Source organism: Electrophorus electricus, chromosome 12 (genome assembly GCF_013358815.1).
Source record: "Electrophorus electricus isolate fEleEle1 chromosome 12, fEleEle1.pri, whole genome shotgun sequence".
In the NCBI taxonomy this organism is placed as follows: Eukaryota; Metazoa; Chordata; class Actinopteri; order Gymnotiformes; family Gymnotidae; genus Electrophorus; species Electrophorus electricus.
In genome coordinates, this window is record NC_049546.1 from 6,021,958 (window position 1) to 6,041,306 (window position 19,349).

General features: G+C 39.2%; 1 protein-coding gene across 1 annotated transcript in view; it reads left to right on the plus strand.

The window, feature by feature from the left end:
• Positions 1–730: 730 nt before the first annotated feature.
• The window catches only part of glra4a (glycine receptor, alpha 4a), a 43,476-nt gene continuing 24,857 nt past the window's right edge, over positions 731–19,349 (plus strand). The window contains exon 1 of the mRNA XM_026997657.2: positions 731–1,022. Coding sequence (XP_026853458.1) covers positions 955–1,022 — 68 coding nt within the window. The 5' untranslated portion in view covers positions 731–954. The remainder of the gene's footprint in view (positions 1,023–19,349) is intronic.

A 19,349-nucleotide genomic window follows, 5' to 3' on the forward strand; every position in this document is an offset into this window, starting at 1 on the left:
TCATAATGTACATATGGGTCTCAGTGCAAAAAAAAAAAAAAAAAAGAACATTTGCAAAGGTAAAAGGTCTAGCAACAGAGGTGCTTTGACAATTCGTTTGTTAGTACCATAGGACATGATATTTCCAGATTTTATTGCCAAAAAAGGGAAAGTAGACTAAACATTTCTTCCAAGGAAAAAGGTGATAAGAAATTATATCAGTATAAAATGTTCTGGGTATAACAACACTTCTTTCATGCATGTAACCATCTTTAGTGAGTTACCCAATAAAAGCTTCTACAGGAATTTTGTTACCATTGCACAAGTGAACTAATAGTTTAAATGATAGCATACTGCAGGAGAGCAGACATTGCAGACATTCAGACATGCATCAAAAACAGAGCCAAATGGGTATATAGGTTCCAAAATATCTATATCTCAGACTAAAATTGAAATATAGTCTTTTTCCATTTTACTTTGTCCAGGCATTGTGAAGCATTTATGAGTTATATGACATTGAAATTATTGATTTGATTTATTCACATTTATGCACATGCTCTAATGATCTCTCTCTCTTTAGTGATCTTTCAGCAGGTTCACGTATGTCTGTCTCATAGTCAAGAAATATGGTGCTGGCCCTTTAAATCATCTCTGTTAGATTTTCTGGAGCTAGGAGCTGGCTGTAAAAAGGAATGAGAAAGAAAGGGGGAAAGCACCCACTCTCTACAAACCACACGCAGAGACACACATGTCTGCGCTCTCACTGATTCTCACCACACCAGCAACAGCCAACACAGGAGTGGATTTTACTGTCAGCAGACAGACAGAGCAGGAAGAGAGAACTTTGTACACAGCCTGGATATTCAAGACAATGTGTTCTTTTGCAGTGTTACTTTCTAGACAGTGGAAGTGGTAATTTCTAAGATTATTACTGTGAGTCCTTTTACAAGGCTGAGAGAAAGACTGGGCAAGAGAATGCTCTCCCAACTCAGACGGATTCTATATGTTTTGCATTTGGGCTTTTTCCAATCCAGTATCATCAGGTAAGGTGTGCTTTGGATTTTACTGATATAATTGTGGGCGATTTGTTGTGTCAAATAGGACAGATATGATTGGGTTTCATGTGATTGAAGTTACCCAAAAATAACTGCAAAAACCATAAAAAACTAATACTAATCTAACCAGCACTTCGCATTTTTGTAGGCTCCTGCAAATTTCTAGGAATTAACCAAGGGGTGCTGTATTTTTCCTTTGTATCCATAAACCGCATTAAGGAATCATATTATATTTACAAACATTTACATTGTTGTAATGCTTTTTATTAGGTTTTCTGTTATAAATTTATTTCTGCCTATTTCAATGTAAAAATAATTTTGAATAGGCAGTATATGGAGTAGTGTGTATGAGATGTACAGAAATAGGTACAAAGAACCTTAAGGCTACAATACTTTTTGATCATCTTAAAACCATTTTTGAATGATCAGTCATAAAATGTTATATAGTATGTCCTTAATGTTTGCAACATATACATTTCTAACAGTGTATCTAAGTGAGATGACAAACCCACTATTTACCATATCCTTTTCTGAGTAGAACCTACTGCAACCTATAAAGCAGTACAAGGAGAACTTCTATTTATCATTTTCATATTTTAAAAAGAAAAGTTTTTACACACACACACACACACACACACACACACACACACAACAACAACAACAACAACAACAACAACAACACATACATAGGTAAAAGTCCTCAACATCACACAAAATGGGTTATGTTTTTGGGACTTATCCAAGTATCTTGATTTCAATTTAGCCTTGAATGTCTGTTTAATCTACAAAGACTACATACAAACAAAATCTGTGCCAGTGGAGTCATTACACAAAAAACAGCCTTTTCAGGAATCACTCTTTCTTTTTCTTGTTCTGTCTCATTGAAAGGTAAAAACAGTGAGAGTACTCCTCATTTAATGCCCTGTTCGCTCAAGTATGATCTGGCTGGAATTAAGATATGTACAGTTCCATAGACAAGGAGGAGAAATCTGCATCCAAAAATCCTTGTGCGCAACGAAGGTGCAAAGAAATTGAGAAAAGTGATAGAAAATCAAGGGATGATCAGAGAAATAGGAGGCACACAGGTGTTACATTCAGTGGTCTTCTGTGGGGCAAAGGAGAAAAGACAGCCCATAAGGGGGCAGTAATTTCATCTCTCTGGTGAGCCTGTAGAATAACCAGCACAAAGGAGATCTAGAAATGGGTAGTCTGTCACTGAGTGTAAAAAACAAATATGAAGCTGTGAGTCACAGTACACAGAAAACAGACCCAGATGCCAGATTATGAAAAGTGAGAGTCTGTCTGACAAAAGACAAATTTTCCACAGATCTTCTCCAAAGCAGAGCCAACATATGGCTATACAGCCAGTAGTCTAGGAGTTCTGATCCAAGCTCATGTCAGTCATGTAAGACCACTCATTAACACTGAAACATACTGTGGGAAAATTGAATAAACAGCATGGGCAGTTGGATTAGCAATTTGTGTGCAGGTTTATTTGATGGAGCGCTTTTGCACATGTAAAATTTGACATTTTCTACATTAAACTGACACTTTTATCCAAAGTGACTTAAGATTCTGAAGTGATGACAACCTAGTGGTGGTGAGGCTTGAACTGGCAACCTTCAGATTGATTCTGATTCTCAAGTACCTTAACCACTGAATTACCACCACCCCATGCACTAAGCTCTGTTTTGTGACAGAGAGCTGTGAATGGCATGTTTTCAGCAGGCAAAAGCTTTATGTACCTCAAACAACCATGTTTCAATGTCCCTTACTGTGCCTTGGACCTACTTGTCTGGAATATAACAGAATTTTCTTGGGTTGGGTTTGTTTGCATGTGTTGTATGCCTCTTTAACACAGGGGTCCAAGGAGATGGTCCTGAAAATATAAATGTAAATGTAAATATGCTTGTATGTTGGCTAGCTAACTATCTCAGTGAAAGCTCCTGCACCTGCTCAGGTGTTTGAATGCATTTATGCTATTTACCAGAAATCAGCCTAGGTCTGTAATAGAGTATTTTGCTATTCTTCATGGCATACTGATTTGGATTTGGAATTTGCAAACATTTTAGCAAACATGTCTGGGATTGAGAAGTGTTTGAGTTAATGAAAAAACACTGTGCCAATCTTTAATAACAAAGAAGTACACAAAATCGAAACTTCCAACTCCAAATGCAAAAGGCATGTTATTGTCTCTCTGGATTGAATGAGTGTAAAATGGTCTGTTCTAGGATCAGAAAAGAGCATCTGCTGCTTTTTGTGGGATCAGCTTCAAGCTTGCTGAAGTCTACAGGCCAAGATGGCACCATAAAATGTGTGTCCGAATCTTGTTATGCATTCACTGATGGGAAAGATTATTTGTCTGTCTGATTGTTTTTGTTTGTTTGTTTATTTAACTGGCTAAACATGAAATATTCTGTTATTTTCCCTGCAGTGCTAGTGTTGATACTGACCACACCAACTGGACTAAGGATATTGAGACATTAATAACCTATACCAGCACCTGTAGTAACACCTTGTGCACTCCAGACTCATTTTCTTTTAAATCAGAGCAGCACTTCCTGTTCTTCTAATATGTATCAATATGGAGAAACAGCATGTAAGAGGAGGCAGATACATACAACAGCATGTGGCTGAATTTGGTGCCAAGGATACAATGTAAGCAAGGATATATAGCTGAGAGGTAACGTCTCACTGAAAGTAGTTTCCCCTGAGCCATGGTAATCCAGGCAGCGCTGGCAGCCAGCAAGACGACTGTGAGCAATAGTTTCACACAGCATTTGTGGTGAGAAGAGAGTAAAAGCCCATTTCCTGTGTTAGTATGAAAAGGGCTCCATAATGATACTTCAAGACTGCTTGTAAATAGGGTAACGTCTAAATGAAAAAACAAAACAAAACAAAAAAACAGCTAGTATCACACATATCTTAGCATTATATAATTAATATTATATGTAGTTAGGTTAGGTTAGGTTACGTTATGTTAGGCTAGGTTAGGTTTATATACAACGGCCTTCTTACTTTATGCACAGCTACTACTTTTTAAATGAAGGAGACTCTGAGTTTTATATGCATGTGGTGAAGTGACAATTCCACATTCCACCCTCATCCCTAGCCACATAACAATAGCATGAAGTGTAACTAATATGGATGAACCCTGTGTAAACTTTTAATCTCTTCCAACTCTCCATAATGATTTGCATGCTAGTTGTCTGAAAGTCATCAGTATGCACTGCAATCTGCCCCTCAGGCTATGGCCTGGACTGGCCTGAGATGTAGCCTGGAGCCCATCCATTTTTTACAGCCCACAATTAAGTATGGCAGGGATCTGCTCGCATATACAGAGTAAGATGTCCCAAGGCTAGCAGTCCCGTGGTCCAGTGTATATACAGAGCTACAGACTCATTTAAATCCTAGACCTGGGGGATTCCCCGCTGCATGTGATCTGACAGGCTGAAGCAAAGTCCTAATGACCAGAATGGCCTTGCACAGACTGAACTTATTGCAGCAGGCCATTATATTCAGCATTATGAGAGAAGCACAAAGGGAATTTCACAATATTAAACTTGCTACCCATACCAGAGCCTCAAGAAGAAGTGTGATTGTGGAGAAGGAGAGCCATAAGGTAAGAGGTAGAAAGGTGTGGGAAGAGGAATCCAGAATAAAAGGAGGCGTATGCTTCCTTCTCATGTGTCACATATCCGATTCTCTGACAGGGTGGGTTGAACAGACATATAAAATAGAATTCTAATAAGAATGTTAAGTTACTGTAAGTTTTAAAATTATATATATATATATATATATATATATATATATATATATATATATAAGCTGCAAGCATTACATTACTATGTCTCTATGTATTACTGATCTACAGAAAAGCACTGGAACACAACAGGTATGTTTTGCCAAAGCCAAAAGATATTCTCCTGTGCTTGTGCATGTCACTGTAGCCTCAGCCTAACTCCACAGATGAACAGAATGTTTCCCACTCAGCTTCAAATACTTATTGTTATCAGTTTCCTAGCCACTGTCCAGAGAGAGAGATTGCTGACAGGCCTGGCATATCCCACGAATATCCTGAAATGCATCAGTCAACTAACAAAAAAAATACTATTTTTGAAGTTTTCCAGTATCCAAGTTATATCTTCTTATATAATAGCTCAGCAAATTATAGAAGACATTTTTATGCCATCACTGGACTGCTGCAAAACATCACTACCATGCAAACACATCAAGGCACTATATCAAAATTTCTTTCCACTCTTCATAGAATAACATTGAACTAACATTTATGTTGTATGTGATGAATGGAACCAGCTCTTAAATGTACAGGCCCTGTGTTCAGGGTGGGCACACAGTGCTTTTGTACCATAATAGCACTGTTTGGCCATGCAGCTGACTATGTAGCTGTATGACTGAGGTGCTGCCAGAAAGGGATGGATTTATAAGTATTACCATTCATTTTCTGGGGCTCAGTGGACCATTATATCATTATAGAAAATCTCACATTTTTGTAATCAGCATTCACTTTTTGCTGCATGACCTTGAAACAAGCATTATGACATTTTATGGAGTTTACAGTGAACAATTATGCAGTTCTTAAATCATGCATTCTTTATTTATTTATCTGTGTTTACTGTGGATGATGACCAGTGACATAGGAGCTATTCAGCAACTAGAGGGACATACATTAGAGATCAGAGTACTCAGTCTGCACCCAGAAATGTCCTACTGAGGAGAAGGTACAAAATATTTCTCAGTACAGTTTTTGATAAGGTTTCATTAAAAACATTACCCTTTCTATATGCTTTTTGTGTGTGTGTCAATTTATGTAACCAAAACTGACAGCTGACATTCAAACTATTTTACACCCATTTTTAGAAAGGATAAACAATTTAGCATTGTTGGACTGCACCCGGTTCATTAGACTGACTAACTAAATAGATAATATCATGAAGAAGGCTGGAAATTCAAAAATATCCTGTCAACACTGTTCCCATCAGCAGCTAACTATCAATGAAATGCCTGAGAATGGCTAACACAAATTATGTTTGGCAGCAGATGTCTAACTGTACTCTTGGCTAGATATTTTTGGATGGTGAACAACTCTCAGCTCAGCACAGGCATGTGTAAAAACTATTGTCACAAGACATGCACATACCAGCACAACACCCACTACCATGCCACTATCACTGCAGTCTGTCTGGTGTGCCAACCAGGTAGTATCCAGTGATGGTCCTGGGGTTCAAGACCAACCAGTAGTGAAAGAAATGAACAGTCTGTAATTCCAAACAAGTATTTAAAGCATCTATACAATGCATAGGTATACCTATTGACTAACAGTAGATACAAGATACTCTCTTTTTTTAATGCGTGCCTCCCCAAGCATTACTGCAGGAGTAATCTATTGTATTAATTGCAAGTGATGTAATCAGCTCTACATTGGAGAAACCAAGAGAAGGCTTGCTGATCATTTGAACATCTTTGAAATGCGATGGAATGAATGTTATAGATTAAAAACAATACATTGTCTAATATAAACTGGATCTATCAAAAGTACCTGGCTTGCACAGCTGATGAAGGTCCACTGTCTGAAATGTCCTATTTTTCTGGAAACCACAAGTTTGCCTGTCCTCAAGGTCATTCACATCAAGCACGACGAGTAAACAGAATAACAGTCCTCACAGGAGACATCAGGTTTAACTTTCCTTTTCCTTTTAACCAATTTATGTCACGCATGGGTAGTGAAGAAGACATGGGAAAACTGGTGATAAACAAGGTATTACACCTATACCTGTTAGATAACAACAATGACAGAACCCTTTTGAATGCAATGGAATGAGAGTGCAGCTACACTGGACCCATGTACTTCCTCGGAGCACTAAATAAATTAGAAGTAGCTGTTAGGGGCAGCCCTTGACTCTGCGCCTCTGAAGTAGGAGCAAATTAAAGTTAGCTGCACAAATCATAGTGTTACCCTTCATTCTCGGAAGGCGTGACCTGGGTGTTGACTACTACACAAACTGCAGAACTGAGCTACAAATGCCAAAATGTTTACTTTATTGATATTTTGTGTGTCACAGCTCCAGTACAAAGATTGACTTTGGCAGTCAGTTGCCATGACAATTGCCGTTTATTGATCTACCAAGTTTGAGGTCTTATCCATTACCCTACAGGACAGCTGACTTTTATTAAAAGGTAAATGGAGTCAGAGTAGCTTTCTCAAGGTTATGGCACTGGGGGGCATGGTGAATACAAGCACCATGAAGTCAGACCTCAGCTTCAGTGCCAGAAACACTCTGAAAGCCATTAGGAAGATTGACTTCTGTCCTTGAACTGAGAATAAAGCCCAAATATGAGGGCTTCTGTTGTGACTAATTGCAATGCAATTGATTGCTTCATAGGACAAGCAGTGTAAAAATATTTTATTCAGGGGATAATATAAATAATATAAAATCTCATATCTTTTGTTGTATGACCTTGGCATAAGCATTGTGAGTTCTTTATACGGTTAAAAACCATACATGTATATATGTATATAAGCCTCAATGGGGTTAATAACAGAGTATAAACTGTTACTTACAAAAAAAAGGTGAACTGCAAGCTGAACTGCAATAAACATATATATATATATATGTGTGTGTGTGTGTGTGTGTGTGTGTGTGTATATATGTGTGTGTGTGTGTGTGTGTGTGTGTGTGTGTGTGTGATGTTCAGTGTGTATATAAATATATATATATTTGAGTCCCATATAACTAGCTAATATATATATATATATATATATATATATATATATATATATATATATATATATATATATATATATATATATATATATATTTGAGGAACATATAACTAGCTAAGAAAGCAGATAGAGACTTTGGATCTCCATTGGTTCTCCTCAACCTATAGACCATCTCAACCTATAGACCATGTCACATTTTCTATGCAGGCTTTCCTTTGTGCCCACAAATGCTGAACTTGAGAGCTGAGGGCATTGGTTTAGGCATAAGTAATTACACAGCCCTTATGTTTATTGCAGTTCAGCTTTCTGGCTCTCTCAGTGAGCCAAGCATTGGTTCCATGTACCGTACTGTGCGGCTGGACTAATTACTGGCCAGCCTCACTCATCTGCCCTTAATGGGCTTTTAGCAGAACAGCATAGCATATCACTTTCATCAAGAAATACTCCTTCAGTGTGGGTAGGAACAAAAAGGCCAACACAGAGAAGCAGAAAAGGCAAGACTGCATCTGAAACTATACTAATTAGGTCTCATTTGTATGTCTGTATTATCAGCCTCCATGGTCAAGTGGATGTTGTTTATGGTTCAGTCTAGATAATTGAACAATTTGATGGTATCCAAGCAAGTATGTAATCAAATCCCTTTATGTTATTCCAAACCAAAGACAGTGGTTTTAGGACATTTTTACAGATTTATGTTACACACAATGGGGTTTTAAAATGCTTGTAAAAATTTCTACTCCACTGTAATCATTTGATACTTGTATAAAACCTCAAATGCTATTTCTGACCTACCAAGCTATTCTCCCATTAAAATGCAAAATATAATAATTTAAGATACTGAGCTCTGGGCTTCCATCTGCGATGGCTATCTGGATGCTGAGGAAATATCAATTCATCCATACTTTTTTGAATACTGGTACTATCAATTAAATGCATGTATATTTTGGAAGGATACCAAAAATGATCACTGCCAAATCCCCCTAAGGCAACTATAATACCTTTTAACCTGGTAGGGCTTTCTCTCTACCTTGTGACTCAAGTTGCCATGCACACATGCACAGTATCATATAGAAAGGCCACAAAAAGACAGCTAATGTGCCATCTTTTCCACCCGAGAGATCTCTGGTTTACTCTGGTGGACTATTGGTTATGGATGGCAATTACTTAACTGGCACCTTACGTGGCCATTTGAAATGTAGATACCAACCATATACTTGTAGAAGAAGGGCAAAGAATATCCACAAGATATTACATGGAGCACTTCTTTAATTTTTCAAAAGCTAATCTTGCTCTTTGCCTGTTATGGATAATTTGATTAAAATCCAGATTGTTTTTGTGTAACATGCCTGACACTTTACGCATAATCTTTCTGCCACATATGGCTGTGCTTCAGGAAGGTGCTTCCACCCAAAAAAACTAAACAAATAAACTTTCTATTTGACAATGGAAAAGGATTTGTTCTCCATATGCTTCAGTGTGCGAGTGGGCAGAAATGCTGTCTTGCACCTCAATGAGCTTGTGAGGATTACACATAATCCTCTGGGATGCCAGTCTCAGTCTAGACTGCATCCCTGTGTCTGCTACAAAGAATACACTACATCTTCCAAGCACCTCTCAAGAGGAATGGTACCTTTTCTGCTTGGTAAATCAGTTTAGGGTGTGAGTATTACCACATGAGACTCTACTGTAGAGAATATTATGACTACTACTCTTTCATTGCTAAACTGATTACATTTTGTGTGAGAAACTGAAAGTATCAATTGTCTGTCTGCTAGTACTGAGATATAATATTTGGCCGAAATTATGTGGACACTACCGTGAAGCTTATATGAGTTTATATATATTTCAAATTCATGGGCAACTGAATATGGAGCCTCATCCACCCTTTGTATCTAAAATAACCTCTACTACTCTAGAAAGGATTTCCCCAAGACTGGAGTGTGTCTGTGGGAATTTGTGCCCATTCAGTCAAAAGACATTTGTGAAGCATTGATGATGAACCAAAGGCCTGGCTTGCAATAGACGCTCCAATTTATTACACTGTTGTTTAGTGGGATTGAGGTCAGGACTCTGTGTAGGCCACTGGAGTTCCTCCACACCAAACTCATCAAACCATGTCTTTATGAACATCATTCTGTGCACAAGGGCACATCCATTCGGGAACAGAAAAGGGCCATCCCAACACTGTTGCCACAAAAATAAAAGCATATTAAAAATAGTGCCAAAGCATCATTCCTCTTCCTCCAAATTTTACTGACGGCACTATGCATTCTGATAGCATTCTCATGGCATCTGGAAAATCCAGTTTTCTCCATAAGACTGCCAGCTAGTTAAGTGTGTCATCACTCCAGGGGACACATTTCCACTTCTCAAGAGTCCAGTGGTGGCATGCTTACACCACTCCAGCCAATGCTTACCACTACTTCTAGTTATCTTAGATTTGCGTGCAACTGCTCAGCCATGGAAACCCTTGGAACCCATGGAAGCTCCTCTCACACAATTCTTCTACTGATGTTGCTTTCAGAAGCAGTTTGGACCTTTGTAGTGAGTGATGCAATTTTTACTTGTTACGTGCTGCAGCACTGGGCACCTCTGTTCTGTAAGCTTGTATAGTCTATGTATTTGTGGCTCAGCTGTTGCTCCTAGGTGCTTTTATTTCACAATAATAGCACATAATACAGTGCATTTGCACAATCCATTTTTTTGTGAGCATTTTAAACAAAAAAAAAGAAAGCTTGTATTATACTTTTGTGTAGATACTGATGCTAATCATGGTTTACTGTAATACAACAAAGTAGTCACAGATGTGTACTATATTTGGCCTGCTCTTAATGGCCTTCATACATCAGAAATCAAAAGGGTCTCATACTCTTGATAACCATCGATACACATTTTTTTCAGTTATGACTAAATACTTAATAGGGAATTCAGAATAACCTTATAAACAATCCAGACTCCCATGCCTTCCAAATAAAAGAATCTTATTTACACCAATTAAATTTGATAAATTACATATGTCCAGTTTATTTTATTATTTTACTAAGTTCAAATACTAGGTCAAAATCATCTTGACACAAAAAAGAAACAGGTATTTACACAACATACACCAGTTTTGGAGATGCCGTGACCCCAATAACAATCAATTCCTAATGCAGAACTAACTGAAATCATAGGTGATATCTTACTAATAAAAAAATCAAGAAGGACTTTGAATCAGAGAATGCTTTTGAAACTGAATATCTCTATGAAGATATTGTCAAGGACTTTAATATTCTATGATTCACACAAGCTCAGTGATAAACAGCAATAGAAGCAGACACCACATGACTGAAAGCAGCTTTGAATAGATAACCTAACTAACTTATTACAGTCCTATTATGCTTATATTAGTCTGGTTGTGTCACTCAGACCATAAAAAAATCCAAATATTTGAGCCAAATCATTGAGCTGATTTGCCATTGTTAGCTTGGCTCATGTAGACGTCAGTATAGACATACAATGAATATGTGCCATGCACAGCAAGCATTACATTTTCTAAAACTTTGTACATTCAGTACACAGCATACAATAATAGGTAATGAAAAGTCTACATAGCAGAACTTGCATGATACTGATTGTTTGACAGCTCATGTACACACTGTAGCATACATACAAAAAAGCACTCAATGTTTTATTGAGTAGGGTACTGCTTCAATCGATGAGTGCAATGAACATTAAGATAATGTTAGAGGTGCAATCTGCTCTAATGTTAAAGTTCAAGTTAAAAGTAAATTGGGGTTGCATACAAAATATTATGCTCTAATGAGTCCATTGAGACTTTCCACCTAGTACTGATTCTGATTCCAGGAACCTTAGGAGCAGGCTTAGTACACAGGTAGAGGGTGATGGAGGCCAAGAGGAGCTCGCCTAAGTCTGACATCCCCAGAGGGAGAGGCATGGAGAAAAAGAAGAAAATAATTGACTACCCAACCCCGATGATGTGCGCCACTTGTCCATAGGACAGACAAGTGAGTCTGACTTGGTAGCTCATATATTCGTGACTCAGCAGGGCAGGTATTGTGCAGCTGGAAGAAGAAACTTATTTTGGTCCATGCAATTAAAAGAGATCCATTAAGCTCATTTTGAATATTCATAATTTTATTTTGGGGGTCTACTGCAATAGACTTATATATGCTTCAGTGTTCCAAAAGCAGATAATCTTTCCCATAACGCACATTTATATTCACCCTCCATCATAAACACTCTATCAGAGCTCCTGTGTCTTTAAGCCCTCCCTCCCAATGAGCCCAGTGTATCTCTGTGTATGCTTTTTGTGCCAACATCTTGCATCTTGCCACTTGTTGACACTTGCCACTGGCTGAACTGTCACAGAGGTTCCTTTGCACAGTCTGCATCCTGGGACATCCTGAGTCCGATGTGATACATTCCTGCTTCAAATGACCTAATATTTACCACTTGATCTAGTGCTGCCATGATTAATGTTTTGGTGCTATCCCTAAGTCCTGCCTTTTTCAGCTATTGTTAGGATTGTTGTTCGTCAGCCACCTCTGCTATCTGTTGGTGGTATAATCCATGAAGGGGCTATACTATATGTATAGTGGCAGAGGGCAGCCCTATTACTAAGATATAAAATATAATTGTGGATCTGGAGCATCTATTAATCATAATTGAATACATCATTGAATGTAAACAATTAGTGTAGGTTCTAAAATATGCATTTGGTCTTAAACTGTCACAGCAAACCACATTGAATGACAAACAAGTCAGTTGCACTTGTCTTTCAGAGCAACCTTGCTATCAGTCTGGCTATCAATGTTACAAAGTGACAACAATCACCAATGATCCCACATTTGTGTCTGCAACTGGATGAGATATGTCACGATACCACGATACGGCCCCTCTCTCCTCCTCAAATGTGTCTGTGTGTGTGTTCGTTAGTCTGTAGTGCCACACCCTCTTGTGTCATCCACCTGATCCTTGTTGTGCGTAATCATTGAGTGTTCATATATATCTCTTGTGTGTCGTCGTATGTTTGTCTGTGTTTGATGTAATATAGCATGGGTGCTAAGTGTAGGTGTTTTGCGTTATTAAAACATTTGTTTCAATGTGCCTCGTCCCCGCATCCTGCTTAAGCTTCGTAGCGTCACAGAAACACCGACTGATCAAGAATGCCTGCGAGAGGAAAAAGGAAGGTAAATAAGGGAGTTAGATGCCTTCCTATAGCCCATACAGGGAAGCCCCCCATGTCCTTGGGCACCCTCCTGATGCCCACAAGAGGTGAGCGTGGTCCAGGTGCCGAGGCAGAGGACTGGTATAATGATTTCCAGTCCTCGGAGTTGGACTCCGTGGACTTCAATTATCCAACGAAGTGGCCGTCACTCATCCTGGCCTCACTCCAGGGATCTTCGACAGGGAGGAACCCGCTGGATGATTTTGGGGGGCCCTGTATATGGTCCGGGGTCGGACGCAGCTGAGGACTGCGATAACCAGCAATTGGAGATGGACTCCGCTGGGTCCTATGACCCCTTCATGGACTATCTAGGGGGCTGCGCTGAGTATGGATAGAGAGGGGAGTACCATGACATTGGTCTGTGGTCGGAAATGGGGTCCAATCGTGAGGAGGACCCTTCGATGGAGGTAGAGGAGGTCCCTTATGGGAAACCTTCCTCGCAGAGCGACATTACAGGCTCCGAGGATGACGAGCCCCCAGCAGCCAAGGCTCCACCTAAGGCTCCACACAGGGCACACTGCCCTGGAGTGAGCAAGCTGCCCTGGATGACTGGCAGAGAAGTGGCCTCATCTTCAGAGGACACTCCTCTCCCAAAGTGCATGTGCCTATGCCTAAGCCTCGTGGAGGCAAAAAGGCAGCGACACCAGTGCCTGCACCAGAACTGGGCAATATGGCTGATGCACTTCCCAGCTTGCATGCGCCAAAATCGGGAGGCACCACTACCCAAGCCAGAGAAGAATGGTCCTCCCCAGCCTGGTCAGCCTCCGAAGCAGCCAATGATTTGTGGGCTGGATGGGGTGCCTTCTCCCTTCCTCGGACTATTGAATATGTGTGGTGTTGTTCATATGCCTGTCCCTGTCACCATGCCCGTCCCCATTACCTTAAATGTACCAATCACTTTGTTCCCCTCTGTGTCTGTGTCAGTGCCCATTAGTGTGTGTGTTCCTGTATCTGTCTTTGTCTTAGTTCCGGTATTCCCCCCCGTGTTCCTGTTCGCGCTGGCCCGTGGTGGACTGCCTGGTCCTCTGGCCTCGCCGTTTGGCGTTGGTCTTGGGTCCGCAGCCCGTTAGGCTGGTGCGCTGGGAGTCGTGCCCTTGAGGGGGGCTCTGTCACGATACAGCCCCTCCCTCCTCCTCAAACGTCTCGTGTGTTCGTTAGTCTGTAGTGCCACGCCCACTTGTGTTGTCCACCTGATCCTTGTTGTGTGTAATCGTCGAGTGTGTATATATATCTCTCGTCGTATGTTTGTCGGTGTTTGATGTAATATAGCATGTGTGCTAAGTATAGGTGTTTTGTGTTATTAAAACATTTGTTTCAACCTGCCTCATCCCCGCATCCTGCTCAAGCCTCACAAATGCATACTAAAAATGACAAACCACACATTTAGCCAGCTCAGTGCTCAGGTGATTAGAACATAAAGCATAAAGTTGTTGATTTTTTTTTCAGCACCCATACTGTACACAAATATGATCCTATTTTTAAGCAAGTGTACATCAGCAATACTTCAGAGAGGCACTTATTTCAGTGTATGTCCATAAATTACTTGCAGTTTTATTTTAACTTAGCTGTGCAAAATTAAAGGCCTATGTTTGGTTACATGGGGTGAGATTAAAGCATTTCAAAATCCAGATTTAAATAAAAAACAACCTTAATCAAACACAAAGCATATAGTTGATACTAATATTCAAACATGGATATAGATACTCACAGTAAGTAGGTTCAGAATTTTGCTGGTAGGTCATTCTGGATTCTATTTTTTTTTTTTAAACAACAAACATACACATACTAAAATGTAAAAACATTTTCTCCCTGTTATTTTTTTTTTCTTTTTTGTACCAATCATATAAAAAAAATTTTTTTATTTATATAGCACTTTTCATTTTTAGTATAAAATCTCAAAGTACTTTACATAACTGCAGTCTTAAGAAGTCTTTAGCTTGGATTTAAAAACATCTATTGATCTTGCATTCCGAATTGTGACCTTTGAAGGAAGGAGCAAAACGTCAGTGCAGGAAAAAAATAGGAACATTTTATTTGCAGCTCAAATACAAACAAAAGGAAAAAAGTCCAAAAAATGAACACAACCACAAGTGTCATTTTGAGGCAGTTCCTTTGGCTTCTATGTAGCACAAAGGCTTAAAAGGGGAAGATATGATGAGGAAGTGAATAAGGGACAGGTGTGTATGGCATTTCCCTTGGGTTGTATGCTGACTGAACCATGACAACAGGATAGGAACTATCCATAGGGAACCTTTGGTGGAGGATATATGGTGGTATGGAACTGTTGCTCAGGGTTTAGCCTGTTCCAGTGAGGGGTAATGCTAATGCTACAGCATCACTTGGCTGTGCACAAGGTGAGGTGACATGGTTTGAAAAATTTGGTGTGGAGGAACTCCAGAGGCCTGCACAGATCCCTGACCTCAACCTCATTGGACACCTTTGGCATGAACTGACCTTCTTGCCTAAAATCAGTGCCTAACCTCACAAATGCTCTTTTTACTGAATGGACAAAAATTAAAACAGAAACTCTACAATCTTATAGAAAGTCTTCCCAGAAGAGTTGTGGCTGTTACCACCACGAGGGGGGGGGGGGGGGGGGGGGGGGGGCGGTCAACTCCATATTAAAGTCAATGTTTCTAGAAAGGCATGTCCAACAAGCTCATTACAGCACTAATGCAAACTCACCAACATTTCATATTTGACATAAAAGCCTACATAGCCCTGTTGCATGAAGATTTAATTACAAATGATAACGAATATGCCAAAAATTCAAAGAAGATACCACCTACTACTTGAAAAGAGAGCCTCTTTGGCATATGTAAAGATGATTTTCAGAAAAGCCCAGTTTTGTAAATAATACTCTTTTTTTAAGTTTTGCTGTGAGGTTTCTCAAATTTAATGACTGCACATGCTATAAAATGTATGACATTGTGCCTCATTGTGTCATGAGGCATGTCTTTCCTGTCAAGTCATGATAGATTGTGCTAGTAGGGTGTGAGATATGGTGTGGGGTGAGACAAGTGCTTTCCGGTAGGAGGGATCAGGTCCACTTGTGGGCTTGTAGGCAAGCGTGAGCATTTTAAATCTAATGCGGGCAACTACAGGAAGCCAGTGGAGGGAATGCAGCATTAGTCATGAGTGTGAACTGGGGAAGATTGAATGAGTCATGCAGCCACACTCTACATCAGCTGCAAAGGTCTAGTGGTGCATGCAGGAAGGCCTTCTAAGGATGAACTGCAGTAGTCTAGTCTTTAAATGACAAGTGACAAGTGAAGTAACTTAGGAGCATCTCTAGAAAGAAACAGTTAAATTTTCCCACTGTTATACAAGAGAAACCTGTACAGGCATGTGAGTAATATTGGCAGAGAATGATAACTAGTTGTCCAGGACAATTATATTTGTACTTACATTTCTTTTATTTTCAAATTACATGATAAAATAGATGTGTTACTTGACTTAAAGGATCATATGCAGAAATTACATCTTTCAAATTCTAAAAAGTTTAATATATATTCACTGGCCACTTTATTAGGTACACCTCTCCAACTGCTCGTTAATACAAATATTGTTGATGCTAGGTCAGAGGTCAAAGGAGAATGGCCACACTGGTTCGAGCTGTTAGAAAGGTAACAGTAATTGATGCAACCATTCATTACAACCAAGGTATGCATATCTCTGAATGCACAACACAATGAAACTTGAAGCAGGTGGGCTACAGCAGGAGAAGACCCCACCAAGTGCTACTCCTTGCCTGGTCTGAGGAGTCTTGATTTCTGCTGCAACATTCAGATGATAGAGACAACATGGATAGCACGGTTCCATCCTGCCTTGTATCAAGGGTTCAAGTTGGTGGTGGTGTAATGGCATGGGGAATATTTTTTTGGCACATTAGCCTATTACCAATTGAGTATCGTTTAGGTTCTCTAGCCTACTTGAGTATTGCTGCTGACCATATTCATCCCTTCAACATGACAATGAGTTCACTGTACTCAAATGGCCTCCACAACCACCAGATCTCAATCCAATAGAGCGACTTTGAAATTCATATCATTGATGTGCAGCCAACAAATCTGCAGCAACTATGTGATGCTGTCATGTCAAGGTGGGCCAAAATCTCAGAGGATTATTTTCAATACCTTGTTGAATCTATGCCACAAAGAATTAATACAGTTCAGAAGGCAAAAGGGAGTCCTACCTGGTGCTATAAAGGTGTGCATAATAAAGTGGTCAGTGAGTGTATGTATGTTAAACAGTTGGGCTCACTTTAAAATAAGTAGCCTATAATGATCAACAGTTGACTCATAAATTTAAGTGAATTTCCCTAATGATTTGAAGTACTCAAAAAAGGGAGGGGGTGGGGTAAAGAGATGAAAACACCATCATAAAAGCTAACATTTAAAAGCTAAGTTTTAAAAGCTGTAAGAATCCCAAAGGTTTAATAAAAAAAATAACTTCAGTTGATCAAGTTAAAACTTTAGCTAAGATCACATTACTTATGCTTTGATGTGAAAAAAGTGCATGAGCCCAGGGGAAGTACCAGAATAACATTGCATTTCAAATGCTGTTGCTTTGAACTTATGGATTTATATAATAATCCCCAAAAAATGAATCCACATGCTGTTTTTACTGGATTGCTCTTTGTACTTTAAGCGGGACATGAATTGAATGGAAGAACACTACTGGAATACCCCCTTAGATATACCACAGCCTAGTCCATGAGCTGTCTGTGCTCTCTCATACCACACATCTCTACAGTGCTACTGCTCTGTGAAGTCTGCTTCAGTCTGGGTTCAGAAATCAAGGTACATATCTTTGCCACTCAAACAATACAATGAATAGAAATTATAACATCCTTCCTGAAGGATGCAGAATGAGCAATAAAGTATTTCTTATTATTAACCAAACTAATAAAAGCTCATGTTTGATATCAGACATCTCTGAGATGGCAGAGATTTGTATATTCTTCCAAATAAATCTAAAGATTACATTATAGATAAGCAGTGATTGGGAGAAAGGTTATCTACATGATGCCAAATAACTCTTAATTAACACTTTTTTTATATGCTTTTAAACATGTCCAACTTTTCATCCATCCATATACATAGGTAAATTAGTTTGGTAGGCACACCATTTAACACATTATGAATATTACTTTTGAAAGCTAACTCAAAAATATCTGCACTTTTACCATTTTTAATAGTCACACTTTGCAAGTCATCAAACATGTAAGCAATATCAAACAGCTCAAATCTGAAGAGATTTGTTCCAACATCATCAAAGACAGATAGTTCAAGCCCCACCACTGCCAAGTTACCACTGTTGGGCCCCTGAGCAAGTCATAATTATAAGGCACTTTGGATAAAAGTGTCAGCTAAATGTAAGTGGCGTCAGGAACATTTGGCCCTTTTCAATCCTGGATCATAAGTATCATATATCACCTCCCAGTAAGTGTATAATTATATTTTTTGTGGAAGGGGTGTTATTTTAATAGATTTTACCAACACATATTGCTATTTTCCTGAACTCGACCTAATCAGTAATATGCCATTTTTTATTTTTTATGTAGTCTCTTGTAGGGAATAGGCATAATGGATATGTAAACAGTGGAGAAGATATGGAATTAATGAAGAATATTCTGAAACTGAATCAGAAATTAAACGGACCTTTGATTTATCACACCACTGAAGAAAATCATGCTCAGTAGAATATACAGTACCTGGCCAAAAAAAAAAGGTCTAAGCAAATAGGTAAGAGCCTCCCATTGGATAATTACTGCATGGGTGATTATGTGTCAGCTGGCAACAAGCTCTTTAACCCTAACTGACACAGTGAGTAGCTTCTCATTTGTTAAACAACCATGTCGAAAGACACATCCTGTGGTCGTGGAAAAGATATTAATCTGTTTCAGAAGGGTCAAATTATTGGCATGCATCAAGCAGAGAAAGCATCAAAGGAGATTGCTGAAATTACTAAAATTGGGTTAAGAACTGTCCAACGCATTATTAAAATGTGGAAGGACAGTAGGGAAACATCATCTTCAAGGAGGGAATGTGGTCGGAAAAAAAATCTTGAATGATCATGATCGGCGATTACTTAAACGTGGTGAAATGAAATCGTAGAAAAACAACAGTAGAACTCAGGGATATGTTTAATAGTGAATGTAAGAGCATTTCCACACACACAATGCAAAGGGAACACAAGGCATTGGGACTAAACAGCAGCGTAGCCTTAAGAAAACCACTTGTCAGTGAGGTTAGTCGGCAAAAACAGCTTCAGTTTGCTAGGGAGCATAAAGATTGGACTCTGGAGCAATAGAAGAAGGTCATGTGGTCTGATAAGT